This window comes from Balaenoptera musculus, chromosome 12 (genome assembly GCF_009873245.2).
Source record: "Balaenoptera musculus isolate JJ_BM4_2016_0621 chromosome 12, mBalMus1.pri.v3, whole genome shotgun sequence".
NCBI classification, from domain to species: domain Eukaryota; kingdom Metazoa; phylum Chordata; class Mammalia; order Artiodactyla; family Balaenopteridae; genus Balaenoptera; species Balaenoptera musculus.
Window position 1 is genome coordinate 8,046,010 of NC_045796.1, and position 20,653 is coordinate 8,066,662.

Here is a 20,653-nt window from a genome sequence, read left to right on the forward strand (position 1 = left end):
TATGTCACACAGACTGTGATCCTGAATCCTCAAGATCCTGGTAGATTCTATTTTCTTTATTTTACAAAAGAGAAAACGAGGTTCAGACATGCTAAGTGACTTATCCAAGGCCACCCCACTAACGGGCATCAGAGGAAGGACTCAAACCTCGCCCACCCGGCCAGGAGCCAGGAGCTTCTGGCACCGCACTGCCCGCCCCTCGGGTCTCCACCCTCTGGCCGTCTGGGTAGGAGAGGCGAGACGAGAACACAGAGCCACGTCAGGCCACTCTGCGCACGTCCACGGAAGACTGTGAAAGCGCCCGGTACTGATTTGGAGTTACAAATAAACGTGAGCAAGTAGACAACTTCGCAGATACAGAATCTGTGAATAACGAGGACTGACAGTCCTTTGAGGCCGTTGCTCCAACCAAGAGCACGCGCGCGTACCTACACGTGTACACACCACGGGGCGCTCACTCTGAACCACCAGAGAGCGCTCGCCGGCTTCCTTTAAAACATCTCCAAGCTGCCGCGTAACAGAAGCCAGGAAAGTACATTCCCGACATGCTATTTTTAAAGAAGCACACATACATCTTTATTTTAAGATGCACCGTGTACACGGAGCCCAGGGAAACATACCAAAGCTCCGGCAGTGACTGCATTCCATCGGATGACGAAGTGCAGCTTGCACCCTGGCGAGAGCTAACGCTTGGATCTAGTTCATCCACAGCAACTCTACCGAGCAGGTGGGCCCCTAGTTAGTCCAGAAGTAAGAGCCTCTGGAAGCAAAAACTATTCTTTTCAGATGTCTGCAGCTCACCCAGAGACACTTCCTCTGCCGAGTTCTGTGAGCAGAGGAGGTCCCCGACACCCAGGCTTTTTTAAATTTTAAATCTGAACAACGACTCGAATACGATCACATCTGTGGGGGGCAGGGGAATTCACCCCGAGGCCCCTCTCCCACTCAGAGGGCTTCTCGGCAGCAGCTAGGCCTGCTTAGACCTGAGAGTCCCCAGACAGCCCCCTCCACCACCAAGTCCTACCGAGTCCTGGGCTCAGGAGGGGACGGCAGACTCACTTGGTCGTTTTGGTACTTCATCTGGCAAGCGGACGCGTACCGATCGCAGCCCGGCACTGGGTTCAGAGGTCGACACACGTTTATGTAGTACTTCCTCCACGTGCTGCGTGCCCCGGCATTGTCCAGGGCGTACCAGTTTCCTCCATGACCGCCCTCGGATTTTGCTAGACTGAAATTTCAAAGGGAAATGCATGCTTTTCAAGCTGACAGATTTCGGCCCTACGATTCATTTCTAAGCAGTTAGAGAAATACAGAAAGAAATGTGCCCCGCCCACCCAACTACCAGAGCGGGCACACCTGTGTTCTCGACCTCGCTAAATGCAGCCCCCGGCACAGCTGGAACCGGCCCCGCGCCTCTGCACCGACAGGCCTTGCTTTCAACGATGCAGCGAAGAAGACAGGCTTTGCTGGGCGATCTCACACAGGCTACAGGACCAGCAGCAGAATTCATTCTGCTTAAAGCCCCCCACCTCGGGCCTGCACCCAGAACTCACCTGATTCCCTATCGTCGGCTCAGTTACACGCTCACCGGCAGGGTCTGATCGACCTCAGTGACCCCACCTGGGCGGGGCCGGGCCAAGGGCAGGCAGACGCGCCTCACCTGGAGAGGTCGTACTGCTCCATGGTGGAGGGGTCGGTCACCACACACTCCAGGGGCTCCTCCGGGCAGGCGTAGCTGCTGTACCACCGGAAGTTGTAGGTAGAGTTATCTTCTTCCTGATCTCAGGACAAGGACAGGCATGGGAGGGGTGGCAGAAGAGAGTAATCATTACACAAAGCCAGCATTTCTAAAAAGACAAGGCATTTTTTTCTAAATAAAAACCACAGGAAAGTTAATTTACTTTGCCCATCCCCTCTCATTTTATTAAAAGGAAGATTGCCCAGCAATAAATTAAGATGGAAATCTATCCTCTGTTAAACGGGAATAAGGGATGGTTTTGATGCTTTTCTGTGTTTTGTACCCAAAACCAACAGTGTCATGGGCTGTGACTGAGGTGTACAGCCCACTGAAGCAACAGCTCAGAAAATGAGTACTGCCCGTGTCCTCTGGCAAATCTAAAAGGATTAAAATCATAGGAGATGATGATTTACCCAGGAAACCAGACTAATAATAGCTCTCCTTCTAAATAAAGGTCCCACGACAGGCTCCTGTATAAGTCCTGGGGAGCCAGACAACTTGATGGTTTATCCCCAGGGACCATCCCAGCTCCTACGTCACCTACGACAGAATCTTGTCTCGCTCCAGAAAAGTCACAAGCCCTGTCTTGACCACATTTTTCCTCTTCCCCTGCCGTTACAAGACTGACGTTCTCTCCCTCCTTGCCCCCCGTCGCTCTGCAGACACACACACGGACACACACATGTGCACACACGGGCACACACACAGCACAATTCCTACCTGATATTCAGGGAGACCCACTCCAGCGTCTCGATCACAGAGAAAGGTGAGCAGCGTGGCCCTTGGCGTGTGCTTTTCATTATTATAGGGCGTGCCATCTTTGTAGTTCAGCTGGATCATTCCGTCATAATATGAAAGCTTAGCATTACTGCGTCCCAAGTTCCAAGACGTCCCACCACTGAAACAAATAAAGAAATGTCTCTCAGAAAAGATCCCAAGACCAGAAGCTCCGTGACGCTGCGACGCTGAAGGAAGCGCTGGGGACGGCGTAGGGGGCGGCGGTGCCGGGGACGGCGCAGGGGGCGGCAGTGCCGCGACCGCGGTTAGGATCTCAGCGCGGCAGCGGCGCGAGGGCGATCCCACCCCACACCAGACCCACATCCACGCTCAGCACGGCCGGTTTAAGGCACAAGTCCCTGGACTGACACAATACTGAAAGGAGAAGCATGTACATAAATGCATCTAACAGCTGAGAAGTGCCGACTACACAGAAGTGAGGCGCTGCACGAACCCACTTCCGGTCCCGCTCCTTCTCTGGGAAATGAAAACTCCCAGCAGCAGCATCTGGCTTTCAGTCCAGGTCTTCCCAGAGTTTACACACTCGTCACAAAGCAAAGATGTCAGCAGACAACACAGCTACTCCAGAATAAAATACCTGAGAGCACAAGACACCTAACAGAAGACCGGGAACTGGAAACCGTCACTTGCCTTTTTGACACCTGACAGGCTCCCGAGCCCAGCTGGCAGGAGTCCACGGACACCGCACCACACACGTTGATGTAAAACTTGTACTTCTCCGTCTCAACCTTGTAGGCACCATGCTTCTTTGTGAGAGGCGACAAGTCAAAAGAAAACCCTAAGAAAGAATCAAGACCATCCCGGGTCAGTGAGACCACAGTGAAGAAGAGCCCCCTGAGCTCCAGGCCTCCAGGAGAAGCTCGTGGCCAGGCCTGCCCCACGGCTAGGACAGGAGCTACCACGACCGCCATCACCAACACTTTCCCCTTGGAGACGGGTCCCCCATCACCACGCCCCTTCTGCTGCACCCACCGAAGACCCGAGTCAGAGCCCGGAATTCCCGGGTGAATAAACAACCAGTGTGTTCAAAGCGGGATGACCACGATACAATGGCCGTGAAAAGTCAACGGTGGTGGGTTTCTTGGGCAGAAATTCATGCGAAAAGCCTTTTCAAACATGATTTATTTCCTGTGCTCCTCAGGTTTTGCGATCAGCAAACCTACCTCGACTTTGAATGTGACAGGTTTTTCATTATCTCAGATAAGCCTCAAACACCAGATTTTCAGAGTTCTGGTCAAACAGTATTAATATAATTCTAACACAGATTATCTCTGAAACAGTCATAGAAAATATTAAGAACAACACAAAAACAAGCTAAGCAGGTGCAGGTGAGCCTGCCCCACAAGGCGCTCGGACACACACCTGCCTGGGAGTCGAAGACGGTGCAGTTGTCCCCCTCGGTCCTGGACAGCACACAGGCCGCTGCCGTGTACCACTCAAACTCGTAGAAGCAACCATCCGCCCCAGAAGTTCTCAGCACTGGGGCACTTTCTAAATCACCTGCCAATGGGGAAGAAAGACCCATCACTGATCCGGTCTCAAAAAGCTTCCCTTGTTCTAAATACACGCCTACAAATGCCGATCTGACACCCCTAGAATGGTCAAACCTGCGGAGACAGAAAGGACAAGGCTGGGGACCAGGGCTGGGGGGGAGTCCGTGTTTAATGGGGACAGAGCATCAGTTTGGGAGGACGAGAAAGTTCTGGAGATGGATGGCGGTGTAAACGTACTTAAGGTACAATGTAAATGTAAGGTGCTTAATGCCACTGAACTGTGCACTCAAAAATGATTAAAATGGTGAATTGCATGTTACCTGTATTTTATCACAATTCCTTTAAAATGATAAATCTTATATTATGTATATTTTACAATTTTAAAAAATTAAAAAAACAAAACAAAAAACTGTCCTGGTCCTTGAACTTATCCCACAGCTGGGAATTTATCCAAAGGAAATTTTCCAACAAGAGGTAGAGAGGATATGTCACAGCACAATCACCAACACTGGAAACATGCTATTAGCCCAACAATAGGGAAAATGCTTAAAAATAGTAAAGCCAAGCCATTAGCAACAAGGAAGCCCCTAAAAATTATAAACACAACAGTGAAACATAAAAGAGTCTTCACAAAATACTATGTTTTGAGAAACATAAAAGTGTGTGCATCTATATAGACCGTGACCCTGAAAAACAAGGTGCATTGTGTGTATCGACGCTGAGATCACAGCCAGCGTTTTCGAGCACGTGTGGCGCTCCCCCTTTGGAGGAAGCGGAGCGGCCTCAGGAAGAGGAAGCCGTGCCAGGAGCGGAGCTCATCTGGAAAACTGCAGCACGACCCCCCTGGGCACCATGTGGTTTCTCCATCGCTGCGCCGGGCTGGGGCTGGGGCTGGGGATCAAGTCCAGTGGACCAACGCTAACGCTTCTGGAGCCTCGGTGCTCGGCCCTAGCCCGCTCTGCCTCGTCACCCAGGCAGGGGCCGGCGGCAAACCGAAAACTAAAGGATGCGGCTGCCGCTGGGGAAGCCCACGAAGGCACCGCCCGTTTGTAACGTGTACCTGGCTTGCACACGAGTGTTATATTTGTGTTTATTTTCGTGCCGCCACACTCATCACCATCTGAGTAAGAGAGCTGAATGTGTCCTTTCTCTCTTGTGGGAGAAGAAAGAAATTTGCCCAGATTTTTACTTCCGTTCTTATCTGGAAAAGAGAGAGAAAAGGGAAAAAAACAGAAGACGTGATTAAAAATGATAATGACACACACGAAGAGGTACCAAAACTGAGCCGAGACCCTGCAGGTGTTCGGAGGGTCAGTGGGTTTCTCTTGAGTGACGAGTTTGACAGGGCAGTGGCAGGCACACTGAGGACCCCGAGGGCACCTTCAGGCTTCGGAGGAAAGTACGAGAGTGAGTAAACAACGTCCTCTGAGGGCACCAGAGGCAGAAAGGCAAGAACGCACGTTACACCACCCCGGAAAATGACACTGTTCCCCCATCTGCGGGGCCCTCAGCTCTCCTGAGACACACGGCCCGTCGAAACCGAGGGGGCAGCATCTGTCCCATGACCAAAGCAGAAACTAATTAAACCTGTTCAGCCAGCCAAGCACGTGACCACTTAATTCTTGGTTCAGCTGACTTTTACTGAAGGTCTGTCTCAAGTCCTTCTTAAATAAAGGCAGGGACATGGCTGGACCTGCTTTTAAAAGACACACCACCAATTCTGAATCCTGGGATAATTCCTAAAATCCAACCTAGGTTCACAATCCCTTATCTAATGCTTGTAACAGATTCCAATTACTCTCACTGCCTGTCGTTTTCCAGGTGAGTCTTAAGTGACAAACAACTAATATGCTACAAACACTTACATCCAATTGAGAAGTCGCAACCAACGCAGTTACAGCAAAAGGAACCCAAGGGGTCCAGTGCTCTCACACGAGGCTACGAGAGTCCACTGGCCTGGAGCCGTAAGGCCTGAACAATTCCAGGCAGTAAGGTTGTTCCAAAATCAAAATCAGTTTTACACGAGCACTGGCAATGCTCCTGCACAGGTGATGGAGCGAAAGGATAACCAAGTTCCCCGCACCCGCTTCTTCCTGTCTCCAGTGAGCCCACATCAGAAGGCTGCGGCCAACTTCGCGACACCCGAATGCACCAGTTCCCTACGTTTGCGTCATTAAACTCTCTTCTTCACCATCCTTTATTATACGCTGAACCCAGAGAAAGGAGGCTGAGGTAAACCACAGGAAGAACTTCTGATTCACTCCAACCTGGACGCAGCCGGGCTCCCATTACCTACAGGCACAGGGCACCACTCACCCACAGCGCACGCGGCCGCGTCCTCAGGGCAGCCCCTCGCCTGGCCCTTCTGCAGGACCCTGTGGCAGACGTTAATGAAGAAATGCTTCTTTTCTGGTTCCCTCTGGCTGCCATCCACGGCTTCCCAATTCTGTTCCAGTTCTGTAACCAAAACAAAAAAAAAGAGTCTTCCAGCCAAAGGCAGTGATTATTTCTCTGTGAGTCACACCATAAATGGTGCTTAAGCGGAAGGTAAAGGCCTGCGGCTGCTAGACGTCAGGCACTCACGTTTCTGGACCCAGCAGGCTGAGGGCACACTAACTCAGCGAGAATCTCAAGCCTGTCTTGAATGTGACGGAAACGAGCCAGCCCTGAACAACTCCTCAGAAGAGGAGGCTTAACGGGGTGGGGCAGAGGATCAAAGAGCAAAATTCCCCCAAGCCCCAAAGTCTGAAATCAGAAACTGAAAAGCAAAGCCAGACGCCAGCCCGGACTGGAGATGCCACTGGTGACGCATCTGCCTCCAGACCACAGATGAGGCAGACCTGGCCCAGGGCTTAGTGCTCAGTGCCCCTGGAAGACAGACAAGATGCGTGTGGTCCCTTAACTCAAAGTGTTCATGACTCAGTCGTGCAGGAACAGAAGAAAATCCGTGGAAGGTAGAAGGAGCACAGGCTGAGAGCAGACAGCAAGTCAAAGGCGGACCATCCCCCAAACAGCCCCCAAAGGCATCACTGAGAACCGTGTGGGAAGGAGGACACACAGGCAGTGAGGATGTTCCCTGTGCGGACTGGAGACTGGGGTTTAAAGGGAAAATCCCACATCAGTGGTAACACAGTCACCACACACGGGTGTCAATAACCGGGAAGGACTCACGGCCGACCACGTGCTGAACAAGGACGAACGCTGTTCTCAAAGCTTCGGCTGGGCTGCGGAGGACTGAAGAGCGTCAGGCAGGGGGACTTTTTTAAACTGTCAGGGAAGGATGTGAGCTCTCACCTCACAGCTTCCTTAGACACGTGGGTGCAAACGCTACACAAGTAACCTGGGTCCCAGAGAACCAGAGAGGTGGCCGAAGTCAGCTGAGTACGAATGCATCTCTGCATCCTCGCAGATCCTAGGATCTGAAACCACCACTCAGTTTACTGTAAGAAAATTGGGGGGCGGGGGTGTAACTTGCTCAAGTAAACACAGCTGGATGCGGCGGAATGGGCCTCAAACCTGGGTCTGAGCGGAGGTGAGAGCTCTTCCCGCTCGGCAGACAGAAAACCAGCCTCTTGACCAGCACACGGACTGTAACCACGGCACCAGCCCCATGGCTCAAAGGTGCTGAACCAGGAAAGCACCGAGACGGTTATTCCCCGGGCAATTCGCTGCCCGAGAGCATCTATAGTGGGGCTCGTGTTCAAAGGAGAGCGTTCCAGCACCCCCACGAAGGAGGAATTCTCCTTTTAATATGATACTTTCCCAAGCAGCTGGGACTCTGAACACGTGAGTAATCGTTCCAATACTAGCTGGTGACTATGTGACTTCAGGCCATTCTCCCTGTCTCGTGTATTACTCCACTTTACAGAGGCAACTTGCTTCTATCTATGCCCAACTCCAGGGCTGCTAAAAGGGTGAAACCAGAAGTCCCCACCTAGATCTGGTTATCCCTGTTGGGTGACCCCATGCTTATGGTGCAGGCTTCTGTGCCCCCTCCTAAACTCCAAGGCCCGGGGGGCAGGGGTCGTGCTCGCCAGGTTTGCTGCCGTATCCCCGGCACCTCGTCCAGTCCCCGCCAGTAACAAACGCTCCGCAAGCCTCGGTTCACAGGACAAATAAATTAACCTCGACGAGTCTTCACCATGAGCCAGGCCCCTGTGACAGGTCCCACATCCCTCCTCCTTTCAGCCTCACAAAAGAATCTGAGGTTGGTCAGGGAATGCAAATCCTGATTTCGATGGGAAAGAGGCAGTGAGACGGGGCGGGGGGGGACGACACACACCTGTCACCCCAGGTGTGCAACCCTCTGGGCCTCACAGTCTCTGTGTTAAGTGGGAACACTGCCTGCTTGAAGGCTGTTGTAAAAGCTTAAACTCTTTTTAATTGAGCTATGACTGACACATGACACTGCATCGGTTTTAGGTGTACAATACGATTTGATGTATGTATATACTGCACCACGACTGCCTCAGTAAGTGCAGTTAACGACCATTATTACCACACAGAGGTACCAATTTTCGCGGGGATGATGTGACAGCTTTTAAGATCTACCCTCTTAGCAACAAAAGTTTAAAAAAAATTTTTTTTTTCCTAATCACAAAGCACAGGGCCTGGCACACAGAAGGCACTTGGCCGTTTTTACTGAACTACGATAAGATGAGCCCAAGATATTCCAAGTAGAAACCAGTAACACCGACCTCAAATTCAGATATCTCGCCTCCTGATTCAGTGTCATTTCTGATAATTCATACTGCTCCGTGAGAAGCGGGGAAAGGCCACGATACAGTTAGTTGACAAGGAAAACAGTAACAGCATTTCCAAACGTGCTCGTGGGGAAAGAGGCGAGAGAACGTTCTCGAGCACACACGGAGTGGGCGGTGGGCCTACCTGAGTGCCGGGCCAGGGCCGACAGGTCGAAGCGCTGCTTCCCGTCGGAGACGCCGCAGAGCAGAGCCTCCTTCTCGTCCACGCAGGCGTACTTTGTGTCCCACGTGAAGAAGTAGGAGCAGTCCACCTCCCCGGTGAACACAGGAGCCCCTCTGCCGTTGTTACCTGTGCCGCATCAAAAGGAAGAAAGCACCCACGATGTGACCAAAACCCAGGAACGTCCCAGGAGCAGGGGCAGAGACGGCAAACAGGACACCCGTAGCAGCTGTGCAGGCAAACAAGTTCAGGGCTCAAACCCCAGAGATCAGAGTGGCTTTACTGCGTTTCAGACAACCTAAACCCTGCAGGGCAGGCCTGTGTTCCTTTCATCTTGGTGGGATGGTCTCGAGAGGACAGAAGACTCTTTTCAGCGGGGTGTGAGCCCCAGGCAGCGCTTGTCTCCGAGAGGCTCATAAACACCAAGTCAGAACAGGGAGTCACCGAAAGGGGGGCAGAGATCAGGGCTCCAGTTCCAGGAGTGCCACTGGCTAAATGATGTGCATGTGAGCAGGACAAGTTCCCCAGGACTCGCCCCTAAAATGAGCATGGAAGAGGGATACGGTCTGCAGCCGCTCCCAGCTGAGGGTGCTGAGGTCTAGTAACCTCGCCCGGAGAGGGGCCAGCATCCTGGATCCTGGGGACTGACTCCGGCACGTGCGGGTCTCTCACACCCCACTCCAATCAGCCGTCTCCTCGCCCACCACCTCGAGGGAGCCCCACGCGGTTCTCAACCGTGAGCCCTCCCGGCTCAGCTCCGCCCTGCAAGCCAGCCCTTCATGTGCCGCTTCCCTGCCCACGTAGCCTGGGATTCAGCAAACTCTGTTGACTTTTCCCGTACCAGAAATTCTATCCCCTCGCCTTTCCGAGCTACCGCACTGCTGGCACGAAGGTCCGTTTTCCACCCCTTGATGGTTTAATAATCCTCCTCTGGACCTCCTACATGATTTACCTTTCTTGAGGTTTAGGGCCCTGAAGTGCACAATGTTCTAACGGAACGGGAAATAATATTCTGTACCAAGGGCTAATGCTGTTTCAATTGCAACTTCTATTGAATCTTTAATATTACAAACATCATAATTATAACACCAGCGACAGCGGCTAAGGCACATGGAGCACAAGTTGAGGCAGGCGCCGTGCTAAGCACTGAGCCCTCCGCAGGGGCTGGATGCAGAGAACAGGCTCTGTGTTAGGTACTTCACATACATTCACGCATTTCAACCGTGAAATCGTACGACACAGGGACAATCTTAGTCCCATTTTGCAGATTTAGGGGGGCTAAATAATTTGCCTATGGTTTCATAGCTAGAGAGTAAAGGAGCCAGAAATCAAACCCAGACGGTCTGGCCCTGGAGCCAGACTCATAACCACAAGGCAAGACTTCCCTGCGCTACTGTGTGTTTTTGGTTTTTTTTTTTTTTTTTTTTTTTTTTAGTAAGTCCTCTAAGCCGTTCTCTTTTAAGAACCAGTGCTCCCAACTTCCCTTCCGACAGCACCCGCTCTGGCTGGGGGTCCGCCGTGCCCTCCACCGAGGGAGCAGTGAAGCTGCTTCGCCTCTTTTCAACATGCTCCCCACCCCTGCCCCTTCAAGGTTTACATACAGTTTAGTCCCATTGGATTGGTATTTCACCGTTCAGAAAAGATCTGTGTCTCCTGAAAACTTGATGCATTCACAGTGTTTTTCTTTTACCAGATGAGTTTACAGACGATTAAATGATACTATGAATGGTTCCAGGGTCCATTCCTACTCAGGAGCTAGATTTGCATCTGAAACTTACTAAGGATCTGCTGGGAGAGCCCATTTTAAATAAAATTTAAATAACCACTGGCATGCACCCTACCTGCATTCTTATTTAATTCCTCGAAGAATTTTAGGAGAATAGTAAAGGAAGACTCCTCCCTACCAAACCACGTTGTTTATTTAAACACAATGGCCTTGCCTTCAGGACCGCTATGCCCTACGGTTTCCACCCACCAGGAGGACAAGGATGACTTTCGGTAATCTCTCCATCAATCTCAATCCTGAAAGCTTCCTGGGTCTCCAGGCTCCAGCACATTCCCCAGCACACCCTTTACATGGCCTGGGGGTACATGGATTCCACGACCAGCTGCAGGCGAAAAGCGGACCCTCCCAGGGAAACCAAGCTGACCAGCAGGCGGCCGCCCCACCCCCCCGCCGCTCTGGGACAGAAACCCGCGCTGCCCGCTCACCAAACCGGTTTATCTTTCCCTCTAGGCCCACGGCTAAACTGCACTTCCCGCCTCACTGCCTTTGAGGTCAGGCCATGCCTCTTAGTTCTGGTCCATTAAAAAAACTGCTGTTCCCATTCTGCAGAGTCCTTGGAAGCCACGTCCACAGACAGCAGCAACACGAGGTGGAAAATGCAAAGGTCCCCAGGTGACCACATGGAGCAGAGCCCCCCAACGCCTGCACGGAATTAAAGAAAATAAGTCTTCAGTGTGATCGTGAGTCACCTGAATTCATGGACAGTTTTTTACTGGTCTATGCTAACACACCACTCCTCCCCCAGAAAACGCTCTAATGTCCTTATGTGACAGGATCACCAATAATCAGGTATCACATTACATCAAACTAGATATAAGTTATTGAGACAAATGGTAAAAATATATATATATTATGGACAAAAAAATACACTTATGCACCTTTGTGTCTTGAAATGCATGAAACCCTGGATTTAGAAGCATAAATAATTCCTGGAGAGCCAAGTTGAACTATAAACCACATTTCATAATATTCCATAGCCAATCAACACCCAATTCAACATGCAAAAATACATCATTACATTTAACCAATACACACAGAATCCACCAAGGGGTTTTCTCTAAAAACTCTAAATTCAAACAAGGTAATAATGAAATAATTTTAGAGTACACAGAGTATAGTACATACAGTTGGCTCCAAATCACAGAGCTAGAAAGAGTCTTAAAGATTTCATAATCCAGCTCCAGCCTGAGAGTAGGCTCAAAAACATCTAAAGTCTCTGGATCTGGTCTCCGTGTCACAATCACAATGACATGAGTCTTCAGCATTAAGGCACTGCTATTAGTTTTGTCAGGTCTGATAATGGCACTGAGGTTACGTGAAGGAATGTCCTTTCCTGCAGTTTGGGGGCAGTGTTACGATCCACTGGTAACATGTGACACAGCATATAAATATGAGGCAAGTTTGGTGAAACATTAACGGCTGTTAAGCCTGAGTGGTGGGGTGTGTAGGTTTTCACTGTAATGCTCTCTATACTTACATATTTGAAAACTTGTATGACAAAAAGGAATAAAGGAAAAACAAATGGCCTCTCCTATTTTTTCCCGCCTCAGCCCCCTTGGGCTCTAGCTTCCTGGCACCACTCCTGGATGTCCATCCCTCTTCCCTGGGAGCCCCTGACCAGGGGCCCTTCTCAACATCCTCCTCGTCTGCTGGGATCTTTCTGGATCATTATTCCATCCTCCCAACATGCCCAAATGAGATCAGCGCATTCCCAAAGATCGCGGCCAAGTCACTTATAAAACGTGCGGACAGAACAGGGCCAAAGGAGGTAGCGACAGGACAGAGGGAGCCTTGGCCCACACAAGTCGCCCACCGCAGAGCAGCCCAGGAGCAGGGGAGCCGGGAGACCCGGGCAGCCCGAGTGCCTGAGGGTCTGGGGACTTGGGATAAGAAGGAGGCTGCATTTCCCAGGGGCCCGGACACAGAGCAGAAGGGGTGGACTTTGGAGAGGGTCTCCTACGAGCCTGGAAGAGGTGAGGATGACGGAAGAAAGATGCAGAATCGGGGAAGGCAGGGCGGGCATTCAAACCGAAGGGAGATGGATCCAAAGGCCACGCCCAAGCCAGATGCATGGCCACCCCTGCTTAGTCCCTTCACGCTGATTTCTAGATAAGGTCCAACTCCTCTGCAGGACACACAAGCTTTTCACAACGTTGCTCCACCCCCTTCTTTAGCCATGGGTTGGACACCCAGCTCTGAGCTGCTCACGGCTACCCAAATTCCCGCCTGTGCACGAGCTGTTTGTTCCTCCTGCCACAAAGAGCAGCCCCCATGGCCGCCCGGCTTGCCCCTACTGTCCTGCAGGGCTCCCTCAGCCAGCACCTCCTCTTAACTGCCTCGGTCCTCGGGGGTACCCAGGCCCCTGACCTCAGCGCCTCCCTCCTGATAAAGGCCCAGGTGACAGACGTTGCCAGGCACCCGCAACCTGCCCGCGTCCCCCTGCACTACGGCCATCACCGTCCTCATCTCTCTCTCTGCTTCTGCTGTGTAAACGCCCGGGGAGCTCTCAGCCATCACGGCGGCATCCCTAGGCTTCGCAGGGTCTGAGCAAACAGGCACTAATAAAATGTGTTCAACGCGTCAACTGAGAACATGCCTCCAATGTAAGCTCGGAGTGCACGTGGCAGGAACAGGGGCTGACGGGCAACCGTGGGCTGAGAACAACGGTGACGATGGGCAGCGGCTCCAGGAGTCAAGGGGCGTCCCGCTGTGAGGTCTCCCTCCTGCTTCAGCCCAGGTGGTTCTCTGCCGGCTCTCCGGGCAGGTTACCAGCGCTCGGCGGTGGTCGCCAGCCCTCCCGCCTGCCTCCACCACCAGACCCGCTTCTGGAGCACAGCTCCCATCACGCACAGCTGCCTCCCCCAGGCCCCGCAGTGAGTCACGCAGGAACCTGCCCCGTGACCAGATGGTTAAGAGCTCTACCATAGAAACACACAAAACAAACAGTGAGGGGCCAGGAGACCCTCAGGGGTGGGGCGGCCGTGCGAGACTGTGCTGGCTGTGTGGACGGGGCCAGACCCAGGCGGCTCCCAGACCAGAGCTCTGTGCAGAGGCTCGGCCGGCTTGCGGGGCACCTGGGGTCATGGCTTGGAGGTCCACTGATGAGACGGCTCTCTCACGATGGTGGGATCCCATCACCTCTCAAGAGACGCAAACCGTGTTCAGAATCTCTGAGATACGAACGGCAGCGCGGCTCTGTGAAATGCCAGTGCCACTGTGGCTTCAAGGGAGCTTCTCCGAGTCGCTCAGAAAAACCAAACATTCCACTTAAAGCTGCCCTGGGGTCCCTCGAGATCCCCAACCCCCACCTCTACAGCAGGGCCACCATTTGCAAAAGGGGTCACCTAGAAACTCATTTCCTAAAAGAAGAGTTGTTTAGTGACAACCCATCAGAAGGCGGTGAGTAAACCCAGCCTGCCGGCTTTGAATGCACTCCGTGAGAGCCAGAATTCAGGACACAGAGGCTTTCCCAGAGAGCCTGATGCTGGGCCCAGTCTCCAAACAAACAGAAAACGGAAACAAGACGTGTGTGTCAGGCGTTGGCAGGGCGGGGTGGGGTACTCCTACCCGCTACGACGGAGGGGGCGTCAAAGGGGCCACATCTGCAGGAGGACGTCTGACCACCCCACTCAGCACTCCACGTTTCCATGGACCCCGCCCACCCATGCAGATACGCGGCTGACCCAGGGCGCACTCACCCGCAGTCTGATTGCACTCGAAGTTGATGATGCTCATCCGCTGGAAGCCGGAGCTGCACGCATCGCCCCCGAAATACACCAAGGTGAGGTCTCCGTCTGAGTACCTAGGTTTTTGTAATACACACACGCACACGTTTGGTAGAACCAAGAAAGAAACTCGAATCTTTAAACATTTCTACAGTACGCCTTTCGCATACCATCCACAGATCAGCACCGACACAAAACAGCGAGCCCTCTCGTTGGCTGGGGAAGAACCGTCTACAGGAAATGAGTTCCAAATGGACGGGCTTCTCGTCCTCTTACTTCAAAGTAATAACTGGCTGGAAAAGGGCACTGAAGATTTTGCTAGGACCATGAGGACCCTTCTGCTCTCATTTTTGGATTTTGTACAAAATAAGTAATGCCCAAGAAGACACAGCTTTTCCAGCAACTGCCATAAAAAGTCTGACCTGAGGAATCCTGGTCCCTCAGGTCAGAGAAACTACATTTTGATAAAGCTCTTGTGAAGGTAACTACCGAGGTAAGGGTCACGAGAATTGTGATAAATGCGTTTTCCTAGTTGTTCAACACTTGTGTGTGATGCCAATGGTGTTTCAGATTCTCAAACCGCCAGAGAAAAATCAAAACTCCTCGGAAACGTAGATTGTAAGATACAAAAGCATACCAACTAATGAAATAGCTTTCCTACAGTACGGTTCCCTACAAACAATAGATTATAAAGCGAACCATATTAACAGAAGCATTCTTACTGTAAAGCCAGGAAAAACATCCACCTGGTCAGGGACAAATGGCACTTGCCCAACTCATGCAGGAAAATAATGCCAGCTTAAGTGATTTCCCTGTGCTTTGCGGAAAATGGAAGGAGGAGGACGGCAGGGGAGTATGTTATGTCTCACAGGGACACGCATGATGCACTTAGAGTTACGTGAAGGCCGTACGCACCGAAGGGTTTGATTCTGGAGCTTCCCCGCCACTTTGACTTGAGTGGAATCTGACTTCTTCACTTGGCAAACTGCAGCATCTTCCGTATTACAGATGTGTGCTTCAGTTCCTCCACAGACGTTCAAATAGAAAACATGTTCCCCTCCCTCTGCAGTATAGTACGAGGAGTTTGAAGCTAAGGAAAGGGGAAAAAACAAGAAGAGGCTCTGTTAACGCACATAGGTGTGGGAAAGTGACAGCATCAAACTTGAAACGCCCACCCCAGGGCAGGGGGAGCTCGGCCCCTGGGCTCTCATTCCCTCTCCCACTTCCCGGCCCCCAGGCACCCACTCACCTCCGAGCTGGCTGAGCGGCTGGAGGTTGATGGCGATGTCGTGCTGCTCGCTGCTCAGAGAGCAGTTCCGACTTTCCAGGTAACCCCTGTGGCAGGCGTACTCAGTGATCCACTCGATTTCAAAGCGGCAGTTGGATTTCGCCGTGAGCTTGGGAAGGGTGCCCTATCATGAACGGGGTGAAAGGAATAAAATTAATTTTTTTCATGGAGCTTAAATGCAGATGTGTCTATGCTTCTGAAAAGCCAAAGGTATGTTATTGGGTTCTGACATTTTTCTGTTCTTTTGTCTGCCTTCCAACAACTGCATTTCCTTGGAACCCTTCCAGTCCCTTCCAGAGTCACACGCAAGCGTCAGCCTGAGAGCCCGCCCTGAAGGCGCTATCACCCGCCCACCACGCCTCTGGCAAGCAGTCATGATGTGTGAAGGGCCTGTGGTCCATGCACTCCTTTCAATCACAGGTGCCGCTGAGCCTGTGCCAGATGGACACCCCCCCCCACCGCCCCTGCCCGCTGGGTGGACATCACAGAGGCTGCACGCATCTGGGGAGATGGTCCCCAACCCCTTTCCACGGGAATGTCCATGGCTCTTGGGCACACTTCACCTGTATTCCAATCTGCTCCTGCCCCTGGGTGAAGCCAGGGTATCACCCACCACAAACCCGGATTCTGGGAAGGATGCCATGAAGTCACTGTTCACTGGGGTGCAGTGTCATCTTTCTAACCTTCCCTGGGAGAAATGTCTCACTGGCCTCAGCATCAGGTGTAGCTGTGCTGATTCCAGGCCCCTCACTCTGCAAACGTCTACTAAGCACCTGCTACATGCCAGGCACGGGACTAAGTGCCGGGTTTACCGGCACATGATTAGTAAGGTGCAGAGATGCAGTCTAGCCCCGACTGTTGACTCAAAATCGATGCTTTAACCCCTTGGCTCAGAGCAGTCAGACATACATACAGCGATGTGGACCAAGTGCTGAGTGAGAGAAGCTGGACGCCCCATGCTGTATGACTCCACTTGTGTGGGATGTCAGGAAAGGCGAGACAGAAAGGTGGTCCACAGCTGCCAGGGCCGGGGGAGCAACGGAGTGATGTGATGGCAACTGGGCACCAGGCTTCTCTGGGGTGATGGAAAAGTTCTAACACAGACCGTGGCGATGACTGTGCAATTCTGTTAGTACACTAATAACTGTTAAATTGTACTTAAAACAGGTGTATTTTTATAATACGTAAATTCAATAAAACTCTTTTAAAAAGATCTGTGTGGCAAGGTGAATGTTTACTCAAGTTCCAGCTCCTAAAAGCATTCAATGAGCCAGTGGAAATTCTTCAGTAAACCTTCAAGTATTAAGGGGTCCCAGCCCACGTCACCCAAGTTCTGCCCAGGGAACAGTCAGGCTGGAAACAGAACCCCTAGGTCCACTGATAGCCCACCAGCCCAGCGGCCTCACATCCCATGGAGAACAGAGGGGAACTCTCCATTCTCTCTCCCTCATGATAGTGTGAAATGATTTCTCACTGAACGCAGCACAAGTAAGAAAGGGAAACGCTAAAACCACTGCCGGCTTAGAACATCTCCTCAGGCTCAGAAGATTTTGATTCACATCTGTAGGATGGATAGTATAAATAAACAGTCCTCAATATCAGGTTCAGGACTAACGTTGATTACTGGTCAGTCGGGTCTCTGCTGAGCTGACATCACACGACCCTAGAAGTCTGGGGACAACAAATGGAAAGCTGGCTGGACTGCACTTCTGTCTCCACACACCACCCCCTACACACACACACACACACACACACACACACACACAACAGGCCAGTTGCCAGCCAGAAACCAGAGCAAATTCCACGTTTGTTTGGGGGGAGGGGAGGACATTCTTTGGCAAAAGAATTCAGCTCCTCCTACTTCATTCTACAAGAAGGCAGAAATAAATTGGAGGAAAGCCCTACCCTTCCTCCCTGGGGATGTCTCCCCTCATCAGCACGGCCATCTGCAAAGACACTTAAGCAGCAATGGACCGGTGAGACACCACTGGGCACGGGGCCCAAGGACACCCCAGACGCAGGCCCTACCCTCAAGGAGTTTACAACCGCACTAGAATTGAGTAAACAGCCAGAGGACAGGGTAGTCAATCTGCCTGCGAGTGTGGGGGGAGGGGGGAGGCAGGCAGGCGACGGGGTGACGCGCTCCACTCCGAGTTGGCAGGAACCTCCCTTCTGGCCCTAATTCTCCTACACTGGTACCCACCCCCGGAACCTCAGCCGCTGGCCCGAGCCATTTCTGCCAGGTCTACATACCATCCGTACTACTCCTTTCTTACTATGTTTCTATAAACCAATTAGCTATTTTTACCTTGCCTCATCTGAAGCAATAACAGACGTGAAATCACAGGTTTAGGATGATATGTACGGTCTTTTCAAATATTCATTCCAACCAGCATCGCCCTACAATTTTTTAAAATCTGTCTATGAACCACTTAACATCTCACTCGACCCTTGAACAAAACACCATTCTCTTAGCATAGACAGCCCTCCGAGTCGTTGAGAAACCGCCAACAGCAAGCCAAGCACGTGCGCCCGAGTCCGTCCCGGGAAGCATGGTTGCCACCTGCACGGAGGCGTGTGTCCTGCACCAGCCCCGCCCCGACTCGTGCTCACGCCACTGGGGCGTCCGCTCAGACAAGCCACTCACCTCTCTGCGCTCCGACGGGCAGACAAACGTGATAGTCACTGCCGGGCTGTGACCCTCACAGAAGTCTGGATGAACCGCCCCTTCTTTCACGTAACTCAGGACAAGCCTGGAGGACACACGTCGAGAAAAGAGGGTTAGGGTTACAAAAGTACAAATTACATTCCAATTAGTCGGCTGCCCTGAGCCTTCAGCTCAAGCTTCTGTTCTCCCTTTCCCCACGTGTGCGGAAAGGGAGAACAGAAGCTTACAATATGAAAGAAGTCATAGTACGAAGTAACTTAAATTTATTTCCATTTGGGGAAAAAAAAATTTTTTTTAAGTAAACTTCAATGAGTGCTTAAAAAAAATAAGTAGAACCACCAACATATAAACTTAAATACTAAGAAAAGCTGTTTGAGTACAACAAAAAAGATTATAAACAATCTAACAAAACAAAACAAACACAGCCCAGCCGGCCAATTGCATTTCAGCCCGCAAGGCAACACGACCACTTCTTCTCTGAACGACCACTTCTCAGTGCAAGCCGAAGATCTTTTTATTTTTTTTTAAAGCCCGAAGACAGCCCAGCGCGCTGGCGACACGGCCTCCCGCGGCCGGGCAGAGCCTGGAACCGCCCACGGGGGTGCTGGCCTCGCTGTGGGTTGTGGCCGCGGCTCCCGGTGCACCGGCCACAGGACCACCGGAAACAGATGACCTTCCTTTCCTCTGAATACACGCCCAGGCTTTCGCTCAATGCCCACACTTTCCGACGTCGTCTCTAGCCCTCCCAGCAGGGAAAGACGCCCACTTATCACTTAGGACGGTGCGAGTGGCTCAACTGCGTCCCCGCAAACTTCGTATGTTGAAGCCCTAACCCCCAGGACCTCAGAATGTGACCGTATTTGGAAACAGGGCCTTGGAAGAGGTGATTAAGTTGAGTTCGCTGCTGTGGGCCCTAATCAGACAGTACGGGTGTCCTTATAAGGAGAGGAGATCAGGACACAGACACACAGAGGAGAGGCCGTGAGGGGACACTGGGAGGTGGCCGTCTACGAGCCGAGAGGAAAGGTCTCAGAAGAACCCGCTGACAGCTCGGCCTCCAGAACTGAGAGGAAACAAATTTCTGCTGTTGAAGCCGTGCAGTCTGCGGTACTTGCGGTGGCAGCTCTGGCAAACGAATACAGACGCACGTATAGAAATCTCTCAGATGTTTTTAAATTTAGGTTATGCGCCAGCTCTTTCTGGGGACAGAAGTGTGATCTATCGCACACGGTGACACACCACTAGTTCCAGACTAGAGCAGGTGCAACGAGGCGTTTACCAAAGGCTCCTGGAACAGGGAGAAAATCAAAATCCTCAATCCAAGTTCAGGATGTGGTCACATGTGACACACTGGAGAGAAACCTCTCCCCACCGACAGAGGTACACACGCATGAGAAGAATGTGTGTAAACAACACAGCTTATTAGGAGAAATGAAACATCCCCACCGGGAACTAAGGAGCGCCCCCTTGTCCCAGTCGGGAAGCAAACTCTGCACCCAGAGGGGCGGTGGCAAAGCGGCCCTCCTGCCACTCGCCTCCAGGACGGTGTTTTTAAAGAACAGATAAAACCACGGACATAAAACCAACGTCACAGGTGGCAAAGCAGGGAAGATACCCAAACACACCTTAAGGTAGGCATGACTTCATGAAGTAGACACCCGTGTGGATATGGGCTGGATCACGATACACATTTTCCTGCCTAAGTCACCAAGCCTACGTGACTCAAGCCATGACCAGTAACTTTACAAGCATATGCGAGGTAGTCACTCTGCAAGCCCTGTTGAAAAGGGATATTCTTGCAACTCCCTGAAAAGCCAGGCTCTTGCTGAAGATTACACACGCCACCAGCAGACCGACCTGTCATTGCTCACGAGCTTCAGTCCCTCCTTGGGCCGGCCGACGTCGAATGCCCGGCCCCCTCTCACCAGGCAGGCAGCAGCGCCGGTGGGACAGGAACGCACCTGCGGACTCGTGGCCCGTACCGCCTCTGTAAAACGTGTGACACTGAATCAGAGAATGCGTCAAGTGTAGCAATCACACTTAACCTTAGGTCCAGGGTCCCTTGCAAAAATTATCAAATTTTTTTAAGTCTCCGTAAGTGATATAAGGTAGCAGAGGTTTGGAAACCAGGAAGAGTAGGATCACATCCCATCCCGAGACCCTGGGCAAGCCAATGACCGATCTGAAAGTGGAAAACGGGAACAGCTTTCCTGCCCTGCAGGGCAGCCGGGAAG

General features: G+C 51.8%; 1 protein-coding gene across 1 annotated transcript in view; it reads right to left on the bottom strand.

The window, feature by feature from the left end:
• Positions 1 to 20,653, bottom strand: part of IGF2R (insulin like growth factor 2 receptor) — a 110,092-nt gene that overhangs the window by 50,956 nt on the left and 38,483 nt on the right. The window contains exons 6-18 of the mRNA XM_036871020.1: positions 20,277 to 20,406; positions 18,399 to 18,504; positions 15,713 to 15,875; positions 15,379 to 15,553; positions 14,437 to 14,540; positions 8,917 to 9,081; positions 6,346 to 6,486; positions 5,090 to 5,230; positions 3,899 to 4,036; positions 3,167 to 3,314; positions 2,459 to 2,636; positions 1,661 to 1,776; positions 1,060 to 1,228 (exon numbers count right to left, since the gene is read on the bottom strand). Coding sequence (XP_036726915.1) covers positions 1,060 to 1,228; positions 1,661 to 1,776; positions 2,459 to 2,636; positions 3,167 to 3,314; positions 3,899 to 4,036; positions 5,090 to 5,230; positions 6,346 to 6,486; positions 8,917 to 9,081; positions 14,437 to 14,540; positions 15,379 to 15,553; positions 15,713 to 15,875; positions 18,399 to 18,504; positions 20,277 to 20,406 — 1,874 coding nt within the window. The remainder of the gene's footprint in view (positions 1 to 1,059; positions 1,229 to 1,660; positions 1,777 to 2,458; positions 2,637 to 3,166; positions 3,315 to 3,898; positions 4,037 to 5,089; positions 5,231 to 6,345; positions 6,487 to 8,916; positions 9,082 to 14,436; positions 14,541 to 15,378; positions 15,554 to 15,712; positions 15,876 to 18,398; positions 18,505 to 20,276; positions 20,407 to 20,653) is intronic.